General features: G+C 44.9%; 1 protein-coding gene across 3 annotated transcripts in view; it reads right to left on the reverse strand.

Annotated features, from left to right (window-relative positions):
* The window catches only part of unm_sa41569 (un-named sa41569), a 240,318-nt gene that overhangs the window by 84,448 nt on the left and 142,413 nt on the right, over positions 1 to 13,457 (reverse strand). For all 3 annotated transcript variants that reach the window (XM_085973470.1, XM_085973465.1, XM_085973479.1), the window contains exon 8: positions 2,543 to 2,668. In XM_085973470.1, coding sequence (XP_085829596.1) covers positions 2,543 to 2,668 — 126 coding nt within the window. The remainder of the gene's footprint in view (positions 1 to 2,542; positions 2,669 to 13,457) is intronic.

Genomic DNA, 13,457 nt, shown 5'->3' on the forward strand with positions numbered 1-13,457 from the left:
ACACACACGCACACACGCGAATTCTACAGTCTACTAAAAAAAGCCAGCTACCTGGAGAAGACATCAAGCAGAACCATCCTTTATTACTACTTTGAAATTGTAACATCTCATTGTTACAAGGGTGGGGTGCGGGTTGGTGGGCAGCTAAAGCACAATCTTTAAATCAGTCATCAGACCAGAGAGATTACAGCAGTAATTTTAAATTGATGGAAAATCGCAGGGAGAGCACACTTGATTCCTGGTATGCATTCTAGCAGTGCGATTTTGTAAAATTACACTTTTTTTTAATTACTTTTTTGAATTCAGCTGCTTCATCAATGACCTTCCCTCCAACATATAAAGTCAGAAATGGGGATGTTCGCTGATGTCTGCAGAGTGTTCAGCGCCATTCACAACTCCACAGATAATGAAGCAGTCCATGCCCGCATGCAACAAGACCTGGACAACGTTCAGCTTTGGGCTGATAAGTGGAAGGTAACATTTGCGCCACAGAAGTGCCAGGCAATGACTATCTCTAATAAACGAGAGTCTAACCACCTCCTTGACGTTCAATGGCATTACCATCGCCGAATCCCCCACCATCAACATCCTGGGGGTCACCATTAAACAAAAACTTAACTGGACCAGCCACATAAATACTGTGGCAACAAGAGCAGGTCAGAGGCTAGGTATTCTGCGGCGAGTGTCTCACCTCCTGACTCCCCAAAGCCTGTCCACCATCTACAAGGCACAAGTAAGGAGTTTGATGGAATACTCTCCACTTGCTTGGATGAGTGCAGCTCCAATAACACTCAAGAAGCTCGACACCATCCAGGACAAAACAACCCGGTTGATTGGCACCCCATCCACCACCTTAAACATTCACTCCCTCCACCACCAGCGTACAGTGGCTGCAGTGTGTACCATCTACAAGATGCACTGCAGCAATTCGCCAAGGCTTCTTCGGCAGCACCTCCCAAACCTGCGACCTCTTCCACCTAGAAGGACAAGGGCAGCAGGTGCATGGGAACACCACCACCTGCAAGTTCCCCTCCAAGTCACACACTATCCTGACTTAGAAGTATATCGCCGATCCTTCATCGTCGCTGGGTCAAAATCCTGGAACTCCCTACCTAACAGCACTGTGGGAGAACCATAGAGTCATACAGCACAGAAAGAGGCCCTTCAGCCCATCGTGTCCGCGCCGGCCATCAAGCCCCATCTATTCTAATCCCATTTTCCAGCACTTGGTCCGTAGCCTTTTATGCTATGGCGTTTCAAGTGCTCATCTAAATGCTTCTTGAATGTTGTGAGGGTTCCTGCCTCTACCACCCTTTCAGGCAGTGAGTTCCAGATTCCAACCACCCTCTGGGTGAAAAAGATTTTCCTCAAATCCTCTCTAAACCTCCTGCCCCTTACATTGAAACTATGTCCCTTGGTTATTGACCCCTCTACTAAGGGGAAAAGTTTCTTTCTATCTACCCTATATGTATGCCCCTCATAATTTTGTACACCTCAATCAGGTCCCCCCTCAGCCTTCTCTGCTCTAAGGAAAACAACCCCAGCCTGTCCAGTCTCTCTTCATAGCTGAAGTGCTCCAGCCTAGGTAACATCCTGGTGAATCTCCTCTGCACCCTCTCCAATGCAATCACATCCTTCCTATGGTGTGGCGACCAGAACTGCACACAGTATTCCAGCTGTGGCCTAACTAGCGTTTTGTACAGCTCCATCATAACCTCCCTGCTCTTATATTCTATGCCTCGGCTAATGAAGGCAAGTATCCCATATGCCTTTTTAACCACCTTATCTACCTGTCCTGCTGCCTTCTGGGATCTATGTACATGCACGCCAAGGTCCCTCTGATCGTCTGTCCTTCCTGGGGTCCTACCATTCATTGTATATTCCCTTGCCTTGTTAGTCTTCCCAAAATGCATCACCTCACACTTTTCAGGGTTAAATTCCATTTGCCACTGTTCTGCCCATCTGACCAACCCGTCTATATCGTCCTGTAGCCTGAGGCTCGAGCACGGCGATTGTTTGCTTGTGGCAACATGGTTCTTATTGCAGGCCTGCTCTGCAGGAGTGAAGAGCCAAGGATTAGCCCTTGTTGCCCAATAGTCAGCCGTGGCGTGGTTGGAGGAAAAATGGCAGAGGACTGGCGCAGGGTTAAAGAGCTATGACTGCTGCCAGGATATTGGGCACCAACCTGCATGATGCGCTGCATGTGGTCGCAAACCACCAAAAATATGAATTAGAGTAGAAAATGGTGCGAGAAGTTCTGATTTCAATACAGAAAGGAGGGAGAATGTGGATACCGTGCCAATTTCTGAAAAATTAGAGCAATTGATCATGGAAAAGCAACTTTGTAGAGAGACAGAAACTTTATATGCTTCAGTGATACTTTTGTATTTTCACTTCTGATACATCCAGATTTTTAAAAGTAAACAAATTAATGAGTTATTGTAAAACTGCAAAAATCACACACTTGCACGCAAGGAAATTTCACATGCCTTTAGCTTATTTGCTTTAGTTTAGTTGAATTACATATTAAAGGGATACCTACTGCTGTAGCTTTGAGCCATCCTTTTGACTGATCAGTCACCTTAAGGATTCCATTATCTTGAGGCTCAAAAATGATATTGCCGAGTGACAGGATTCCTGCCAGTATTGTTATCATGTCGACCTGCTCCTATAAACAAAAAGGTAAAACAATCATTCGATTGTTTTTAATGGTACAGGGTCAACAGCATTCTACTGCCACAAACCAAGAAATAGTCCTGTCAACTATGATTAGTTCGAATACACATTGGCACTGACTATCTTTAAAAAAAAATTTTGGCATTGACTTTATTAGCCTGTGTAAAATAAAGCACAGTGACTTAATCTTTTAAATGGTCTACTATAACCACTCTTTCTGCTGCAATAATGAAAAGGAGTGTGTGCAATTGGCAGATCTTCACTTTAATAAACACTAAATACGCTGTAGCTCCAAGGCCAATTTGTTGCTTTAAGAAATTCTGGAAAAAGCGATTTAGGCCAACAAATTTCTGTGCCTTCCTGGTTTCATAATTAAACAATAGAAAATTAGTCCCCATATCCATCTATTGCCTCTTTCTGCACAAACAAACATGGCTGTCTCTTGAACCCATTTACATGATTTGTCCAACAACTACAGGTAGAAATCACTAGCGTCTTCAATAGGTGTGGACTGTGGGAGATAGAGAAATGAATGCTTTCCTTTCTCCCTTCTCTGCTTTTACAGAGTAACTCTTCAAAATAAACTAACCATTTATTTTGAGGATTTGTCCCATTATGGGTAGGAGTCTTTCATTAATAGATTTTAATGGCATAACACTTAGTTTGTGAAAATTACATCCAAGTACATGTCACATGGTCAAATACAATAAACAATTAGCATTATTGTCCTGTATCCCTAAAATCCACTTCTCACAATTCAAAACATGAGGCAACCTATATCTACCACTGCTTTTTCAACTAGATGATCATGTTCTGGATTGTTTCCATAATGAAGACCCCTTTTTCTTTTAATATGGTCATTAGCCAGTCCAGCAGGAAGCAAAAACAACAACAACAACTTGTATTTATATAGCACCTTTAACATAGTAAAACATTCCAAGGCGTTTCACAGGAACATTATAAGACAAAAAAAATTTTGAGGCCGAGCCATATAAGGAGAAATTAGGGCAGATGACCAAAAGCTTGGTCAAAGAGGTAGATTTTAAGGAGCGTCTTAAAGGAGGAAAGAGAGGTAGCGAGGCGGAGAAGTTTAGGCAGGGAATTCCAGAGCTGAGGGACTAGGCAACAGAAGGCACGGCCACCAATGGTTGAGCGATTATAATCAGGGCTGCTCGAGGGGGCAGAATTACAGGGGCGTAGAGATCTCGGGATGGGGGTGGGGTGTTGTGGGGCTGGAGGAGATTACATAAATACGGAGGGGCGAGGCCATGGAGGGATTTGAAAACAAAGATGAGAATTTTGAAATCAAGGCTTTGCTTTACTGGGAACCAATGTAGGTCAGCGAGCACAGGGGTGTGGGTGAACGGGACTTGGTGCGAGTTAGGACATGAGCAACCGAGTTTTGGATGAGCTCAAGTTTATGTAGGATAGAACATGGGAGGCCAGCCAGGAATGCATTGGAATAGTCAAGTCTAGAGGTAACAGGGATGGGGGTTTCAGCGGATGAGTGGAGGCAAGGGCAGAGACGAGCGATGATGTGGAGGTGGAAATACGCGGTCTTAGTAATGCCACCAATATGTGATCGGAAGCTCATTTCAGGGTCAAGTATGACACCAAGGTTGTGAACAGTGTGGTTCAGCCTCAGACAAACTAGCTAGATGCGATGGGGGGGGGGGGGGGGGAGGTTAGCACTCACTCCCTTGGGATGAGAGTACGCCTGCTGGAAGTCAACCCAGTATTCAGAGGTTAGATCACTGGTCTTCTGCTCTTCGGGGCGACGATGGGAGGGCCACTCTGCTGCCATCAGACCTGGGAACACCGCTGGATGTCAACCCAGAGTCCAGAATTCTAGTCTCTGTTCACCGAGGCTGTCTGGAATGGGGCTTGAACTCATAACCTTCAGACTTAAGGTGGGAATGCCAAGGTTCACTTCAATTCCATTTTTTTTTAAAGCAAAAACAAACTTCAAATTATCAGAGCAGACTTCAGTGCTGCTTTAATGTGCAACAGCTCAGCATACACAGCAATGAATATTGACAGCACTTCCTTTGACAAGTAATATCAACACCTTTATTCTTGTGTGCGTGTTGTCTAAAAAAGTGGTATCTAAACCTGATCTTCCAGTAATTTAAATTAAACCCAATTAACAGAAAAAATACAGAAATTAAGCCTGCAAATACATGAAGCACACCAATACAGCAAGTGTCTAATTTTTTTTAATGAAACTGATTATGAAAAATCTTAAGTGAGTTAAGTGGAGAAAAAAATGACAGATGTGCATCTACAATTTCTCATCTGGCGATTTCTGGTTGTGCTACAGGCTACAGAATTTTACAGCATCATTTTATGTAAACAAATATTGGAGATCAGTCACCCCAGGCTGAGCTCATGCACCCAAAAATCTTTGGAAGAAATCTGGGGGTAGGTTGCTTTCCCCCCCACCCCCCCAGCCTAAAACTGGTGCACACTTCAGGGGTCTTCACAAATGTGTCAAACAAGATAAAATTAAATGCACATATACTAATATACAGGGAAATTAATTTTATCATGTTAATATAGGAACAAACAATAAGAGGGCAACATTACACAGTACTGAGTACTTTTGACACATAAAAATCATTCAAGTAATGGCTGACAGTACAATCTGGACAGGCAGTAAAAGAAAGACTTGCATTTATATAGCGCCTATCACAACCACCAGATGTCCCAAAGCGATTTACAGCCAATGAAGTACCTTTCAAAATGTAGTCACTGTTGTAATGTAGGAATCGTGGCAGCCAATTTGCACACAGCAAGGTTCCACAAACAGGAATGTGATAATGACCAGATAATCTGTTTTTAGTGATGCTGATTGAGGGATAAATATTGGCCGGGACACTGGGGATAACTCCCCTGCTCTTCTTCGAAATAGTGCCAAAGGATCTTATGTCCACCTGAGAGAGCAGGCGGGACTTCAGTTTAACGTGTCATCTGAAAGATGGCACCTCCATCAGGGCAGCGCTCCCTCAGCACTGCACTGGAGTGTCGGCCTAGATTTTTGTGCTCAAGTCCGTGGAGTGAGACTTGAACCCTTGTGACTCAGAGGCGAGGGTGCTACCAACCGAGCCACGGCTGACACACGATCAAATTATGACAGCAATCAAATTAATTTCTTCAAATTATATTCGGAGATGTTGAGCTTTTTCGGCAATGGATATTTGTGGAAATGAAGGCACACGTCTAAACATATGCCACAGATTTTCCATTTTGGTGTTATTTTGATATCAATGGCAAACATTGATTGAAAACTGAGAATGTGGATGCTTAAAATCCACATTCCAATATTTCAGTTTTCTGAATACATTTTAATACTAATTTGCAAATCAAAGCCACATCATCATCAGCAGCACAACATGTTTTAGCACAAGTGTTTTCATTTTTAAAAAATCATTCGCCATCATCATGTAGTGCATATGGACTTTAGCAAGGCTTTTGATAAGGTTCCACATGGCAGACTGGTAACGAAGTTAAAAGCCCATGGGATCCAGGGAAAAGTGTCAAGTTGGATTCAAAACTGGCTCGGAGGCAGGAAGCAGAGGGTAATGGTTGATGGGTGTTTTTGTGACTGGAAGGCTGTTTCCAGTGGGGTTCCGCAGGGCTCAGTACTAGGTCCCTTGCTTTTTGTGGTATATATCTATTATGTCCGTGTGTAATTGAGACACGGGCTGCAGGAGTTGGTTATAACAGGTCTTTACTGAGTGGAGACAAACTGGAACTAACTATGCAAAGTTACTACACAGGCTTATATACAGGGGTGGTCACTACTGGTACTGCAGTATACAGGGGCTGCAGAATATAGTTCCTTCTGCAAAGTACATACACTACAATATCAACGATCCAGACTTGAATATAGGGGGTATGATTAAGAAGTTTGCAGATGATACTAAAATCGGCTATGTGGTTGATACTGAAGAAGGAAGCTGTAAACTGCAGGAAGATATCAATAAATGGGTCAGGTGGGCAGAACAGTGGCAAATGGAATTCAATCTGGAGAAGTGAGGTAATGCATTTGGGGAGGGCTAACAAGGAAAGGGAATGCACATTAAATGGTAGGACACAGTAGAGGAACAAAGGGACCTTGGAGTGCATGTCCACAGATCCCTGAAGGTAGCAGGCCAGGTAGATAAGGTGGTTAAGAAGGCATACGGAATGAACATAAGAAATAGGAGCAGGAGTAGGCCAATCGGCCCCTCGAGCCTGCTCCGCCATTCAATAAGATCATGGCTGATCTGATCCTAACCGCCAATCCACTATCACAGGACTATCTCCTGAATCTAACAGAATTAGACACACGAAACAGGAGCAGGATCAGGCTACACGGCCCCTGGGCCCGCTCCGCTACCCACAGGGCCATGACCGATCCGAACCTAGACTCATGTCCAAATTCCTGCCCACTCCCCGTAACCCTTAATTCCCTTTTCTTCTAGGAAACTGTCCATTTCTGTTTTAAATTTATGTAATGATGTAGCTTCGACAGCTTTTTGGGGCAGCATATTCCATGGACCTACCACCCTCTGAGTGAAGTAGTTCCTCCTCATCTCAGTTTTGAAAGAGCAGCCCCTTATTCTAAGACAATGCCCCCTAGTTCTAGTTTCACCCATCATCGGGAACATCCTCCCCGCATCCACCCCCTTCACAATCTTATATGTTTCAATAAGATCGCCTCTCATTCTTCTGAACTCCAATGAGTAGAGTCCCAATCTACTCAACCTCTCCTCATATGTCCATCCCCTCATCCCCGGGATTAACCGAGTGAACCTTCTTTGTACTGACTCGAGAGCAAGTATGTCTTTTCTTAAGTATGGACACCAAAACTGTATGCAGTATTCCAGGTGCAGTCTCACCAATACCTTGTACAACTGAAGCAATACCTCCCTATTTTTATATTCTATCCCCCTAGCAATGAAAGCCAACATTCCATTGGCCTTCTTGATCACTTGCGGCACCTGCATACTAACCTTTTGAGTTTTGTGCACCAGGACCCGCAGATCCCTTTATACTTCAGTACTTTCCAGTTTCTTGCCATTAAGATAATAACTTGCTCTATGATTTTTCCTGCCAAAGTGCATAACCTCACACTTTCCAGTATTGTATTCCATCTGCCAAATCTCTGCCCACTTACTTAGCCTGTCTATGTCCCCTTGCAGGTTTTTTATGTCCTCCTCACTCACTACTTTCCCTCCCATCTTAGTATCATCTGCAAACTTTGATATGTTACACTCGGTCCCCTCCTCCAAATCGTTAATATAGATTGTAAAGAGTTGGGGACCCAGCACTGACCCCTGTGGAACACCACTGGTTACTGATTGCCAGTCTGAGAATGAACCATTTATCCCAACTCTCTGCCTTCTGTTAGATAGCCAATCCTCTATCGATGCCAGAATATTACCCCCAATTCCGTGATTTTTTATCTTAAGCAATAATCTTTTGTGTGGCACCTTGTCAAATGCCTTTTGGAAGTCTAAATACACTACGTCCACTGGTTCACCTTTATCCACCCTAGATGTTACTTCCTCAAAGAACTCCAGCAAATTTGTCAAACATGACTTCCCCTTCATAAAACCATGCTGACTTTGTCTTATTAAATTATGATTATCCAAATGTCCTGTTACTGGCTCCTTAATAATGGACTCCAAAATTTTACCTACCACAGATGTTAGGCTAACCGGTCTATAGTTTCCAGCCTTCTGTCTACTGCCCTTTTTAAATAAGGGTGTTACATTAGCAGTTTTCCAGTCTGCCGGGACCTTTGCTGAGTCCAGGGAGTTTTGGAAGATTATTACCAATGCATCCACAATCCCTACCGCTACTTCCCTCAAGACCCTAGGATGTAAGCCATCAGGTCCAGGTGATTTATCCGCCTCGAGTCCCATTATTTTACCGAGTACCACTTCCTTAGTGATTTTGATCGTGTTTAGCTCCTCCGCCCCTATAGCCCCCTGTTTGTCCAGTGTTGGGATATTCTTAGTGTCCTCTACTGTAAAGACTGATACAAAATATTCAGTGTTTTTGCCATCTCCATATTTCCCACCATTAATTTCCCGGTCTCATCCTCTAAGGGACCAACATTTACTTTAGCCACCCTTTTTCTTTTTATATAACTATAAAAACTCTTACTATCTGTTTTTATATTTTTTGCTAATTTACTTTCATAATCTATCTTCCCTTTCTTAATCAATCTTTTTGTTATTTTTTGCTGTCTTTTAAAGTTTTCCCAATCCTCTATCCTCCCACTAGATTTGGCTACCTTATATGCCCTTGTTTTTAGTCGAATACTATCCTTAATTTCTTTACTTAGCCACGGATGGCTGTCTTTTCTTTTACACCCTTTTCTTCTCAGTGGAATATATTTATTTTTGAAGTTGTAAAATAACTCCTTAAATGTACACCACTGATCATGTATCGTCTTACCCTTTAATCTATTTTCCCAATCCACTTTACTCAATTCCGCTCTCATACCTTCATAGTCTCCTTTATTCAAGCTTAGCACACTTGTTTGAGATCCAACCACTTCACCCTCTAATTGAATATGGAATTCAACCATGTTATGGTCACTCATTCCAAGGGGATCCTTTACTAGGACATTTTTAATTAATCCTGTCTCGTTACACAGGACCAGATCTAAGGTTGCTTGCCCCCTGGTCGGTTCAGTTACATACTGCTCAAGAAACCCATCCCTAATACACTCAATGAACTCATCCTCAAGGCAGCCCTGCCCAATTTGATTTGTCCAATTAATATGATAGTTAAAATCCCCCATAATTATAGATGTTCCCTTATTACAAGCCTCGACTATTTCCTGATTGATACTCCGTCCAACTGAGTTGCAACTGTTCGGAGGCCTATAGACTACGCCCACTAGTGTTTTTTTCCCCCTTATTATTCCTTATCTCCACCCAAACTGTTTCATTATCCTGATCTTTTGACCCAATATCATTTCTCTGTATTACAGTGATTCCTTCCTTTATTAACATAGCCACCCCACCTCCCCTTCCTTCCTGCCTGTCCTTCCTGATCGTTAAATAACCTGGTATGTTTAATTCCCAGGCATCGTCACCCTGCAGCCATGTTTCTGTAATGGCCACAAGATCATACCCATATGTAGCTATTTGTGCCATTAACTCGTCTATTTTGTTACGAATGCTACGTGCATTCAGATAGAGAACTTTCAAATGTGTTTTGTGACACTTAGTTCCTGCTTTTGCCCTTTTTATTACTTTACCTTTTACTCCATACCTTCTGCCCCTTCCTGGCATGCTCTGGTTTTTAATTTCCCCACTGCTACCTAAGTCTATGACCTTCTCTGTTGTCATTTTTATTATTTGCTCTCTCGGAACCTCCCCCCCACTAGTTAGTTTAAAGCCCTCTCTACAGCCCTAGTTATATGATCCGCCAGGACTCTAGTCCCAGCACTGGCCAAGTGAAGCCCGTCCCAACGGAACAGCTCTCTCCTGCCCCAGTACTGGTGCCAGTGTCCCAGGAAGCAAAACCCATTTCTCCCACACCAGTCTTTGAGCCATGCATTTAACTCTCTTATTTTATTTGTCCTAGCCAAATTCGCTCGTGGCTCAGGTAATAATCCAGAGATTATTACCCTTGAGGTTCTGTTTTTTTAATTTGACCCCTAGCTGCTCATACTCCTTTAACAGAACCGGCTTCCTAGTCCTATCTAGGTCGTTTGTACCAACATGGACCACGACGACTGGATCCACCCCCTCCCACTGCAAGTTTCTTTCCAGCCCAGAGGAGATGTCCTTAACCCTGGCACCGGGTAGGCAACACAGCCTACGGGACTCTCGCTCTTGGCTGCAGAGAACTCTATCTATCCCCCTAATAATACTATCCCCTACCACTACAACATTTCTATTTACTCCCCCCTCTTGAATGGCCCCCCGTTCCACGGTGCTGTGGCCAGGTTGCTCATCCTCCCTGCAGCCCCTGCTCCCGTCCCCACAGGGAGTAAGAACCTCGAACCTGTTGGACAAGAGCAAGGGCTGCGGCTCCTCCAACACTACCTCCTGGATCCCCGTACCTGCCTCGCTCGTAGTCACACCGTCCTGTCCCTGACCATGGGCTACATCTGAATTAATTAACTTCATAGGTGTGACCACCTTCTGATACACATGCTTGCCTTTATTAATTGTGGCATAGAATACAAGAGCAGGGGGGTTATGCTTCAACTGTATAAAACACTAGTTAGGCCTCAGCTAGAGTACTGCGTGCAGTTCTGGTCACCACATTACAGGAAAGATGTGATTGCACTAGAGAGGGTACAGAGGAGATTTACAAGGATGTTGCTGGGAGTAGAGAATCTTAGCTATGAGGAAAGACTGGATAGGCTGGGTTTCTTTTCCTTGGAACAGAGGAGGCCGAGGGAGGCTGAGTATAAAATTATGAGGGTCATAGATAAAATGGATAGAAAGGACCTATTTCCCTTAGCAGAGGGGGTCAAAAACCAGGGGGAAAAAATTAAAATAATTGGTGGAAGGTTTAGTGGGGATTTAAAAGGAAATTTTTTCACCCAGGGGGTTGTGGGGGTCTGGAACTCATTACCTGAAAGGGTGGTAGAGGCAGGAACCCTAACCACATTTAAAAAGCACTTGGATGTGCACTTGGGATGCTGTAACCTGCAGGGCTACGGACCAAGAGCTGGGAAGTGGGATTAGGCTGGATAGCTCTTTGTTGGCCGGCGCGGACACGATGGGCCAAAATGGCCTCCTTCCGTGTTGTAACTTTCTATGATTCTATGATCAAATATCTACATTATTTTTGACCTAGTCTTCAGTCACCTCTCCTAACTTCTCTCTCATCCATTCCTCATTATTTCTTTCTTCTGTAAAGCACCTCGAGATATCTTGTATGTTTAAAGTGCTAGATAAGTGCAAGTTGTTGTTGGGTAGAGATCAAGGCCTAGAAATTCAGTTGCTTGCGCCAGCCGGTAGCGCCTTAGGAGGAGGAGATGTTGGGCGATAGGCGGCTAGCGGCCAGGCGCAGCGCGATCTGCGCCTCTCCCCAACTTCACTAGAGATTTAGCGTCGGCGCAAAGTCTTTGCGCGCGCTCAGCTGCGTGCGCAGATCCTGACGTCATTTCATCGTGCAACACCCTTTGTGCGCCCCAAACTGGAACTTCAGTGGTGCTGCCCTTCTCTGCGCCTGGCGCCCCCAGCGACTGGTAGAGGGGAACGGTTCCCAGTCGCTGCGGGGTGCGCTATTTAAAGGGGACTCCTCCTGCATTATAAGTGACAGCCATTTTGTGCCAATCCTTCTGTGTGAGAGACAAAGGCAGAGAGCTTTCTGCTTTGACTCAGCGCTCGCACAGGTACTTCTGGCTTCAGGCCAGAGCTTTGCACTTGGATTTCACTTTCAGTGCCACAGCCTTGAGTCGCCACATATACTGTAATGGGGGCTACAATGGGTGGAAACGTTGGCTTTCTGCATTGCATTCAAAGGGATCAGAGACGCCGTGAGAGAGTGCCAGTCATGGCCAGACGGAGAAGGGCCAACAGGTGTCAGCACAGGAGGCCTTACCCACCCAGGGTATACCGCCAGCAGTTCTCATATCTGAACATGTCTGAGGAGCAGTGTGTTCGGAGGCTGCGATTCAGAAGGGAGGTGGTCACTGAGATCTGCCACCTGCTTCACAGAGATCTGCAGCCACAGCTGAGGAGCAGGACGTCTCTGTTGGTGGCAGTGAAGGTGACGGTGGCTCTCAACTTCTATGCCACCGGCTCCTTCCAATCCGCTACTGGGGACATTGCCAACATCTCCCAGTTCGCGGTACATTGCTGCATCCGACAGGTGAACAATGCCCTTTTCAGAAGGAGACGTCAGTACATCTCCTTCCCCATGACCCTGGACAAGCAGCAAGAGCGTACAATGGGATTTGGAAGAATAGCGGGCTTCCCCATGGTCCAGGGCGTGGAACTGATGAACCAGCATTGGTCAGGCCTTGCTTCAGGGCTGCAGTGCGCAGGGCATGGCAGCCAGACAAGTCCACCCTCCCCCTTTAAGAGCTGACCGGTGCCAGAGTGTCTGCCGTCAATCAGCAACTCGCCGCACCTGCGCTGCGCCCGCCCTCGAGGGTATCGCCCCGGACCGCCGGCTTAGCGCCTAATGATAGTCGTGCATCGCCTGTTTTAGCGCAGCAGCAACCTCTTGGGGCGATGCGACTGAATATCGGCGAAGGTGGCGCGAACTTGCGCCGGGCGCAAACTTTAGCGGCCGCCCGACTGTAGCGCCCCGAACGTGGCTATACTGAATTTCTAGGCCCAAGTATGGAAATACATTTCAAAATACTATTTACAGAAAATAGCACCACAGTACCTCTGGTTTGGATATACCCAATTCCTTTGGTCCCCAAAATACTATAGAGATAAATGGCTTTGATCTAATAGCCATTACAGAGATGTGGTTGCAAGGTGACCAAGGTTGGGAACTAAATATTCCAGGGTACTTGACATTTAGAAAAGACAGGCAGAATGGACAAGGTGCAGGGGTAGCCCTGATAATAAAGGATGACATAAGGACAGTAGTGAGAAAGGATCTTGGCTCGGAAGATCAGGAAGTAGAATCAGTATGGGTGGAGATAAGAAATAACAAGGGGCAGAAAACACTGGTGGGAATAGTTTATAGGCCCCCTAACAGTAGCTGTACCATTGGGCAGAGTATTAATCAACAAATAACAGGAGCTTGTAACAAAGGGAATGCAATAATCATGGGGTCTTTAATCTTCATATAGACTA

The sequence above is a fragment of the Somniosus microcephalus genome, chromosome 2, assembly GCF_052327205.1.
Source record: "Somniosus microcephalus isolate GS21.2 chromosome 2, FLI_Smic_1.0, whole genome shotgun sequence".
Lineage (NCBI taxonomy): Eukaryota > Metazoa > Chordata > Chondrichthyes > Squaliformes > Somniosidae > Somniosus > Somniosus microcephalus.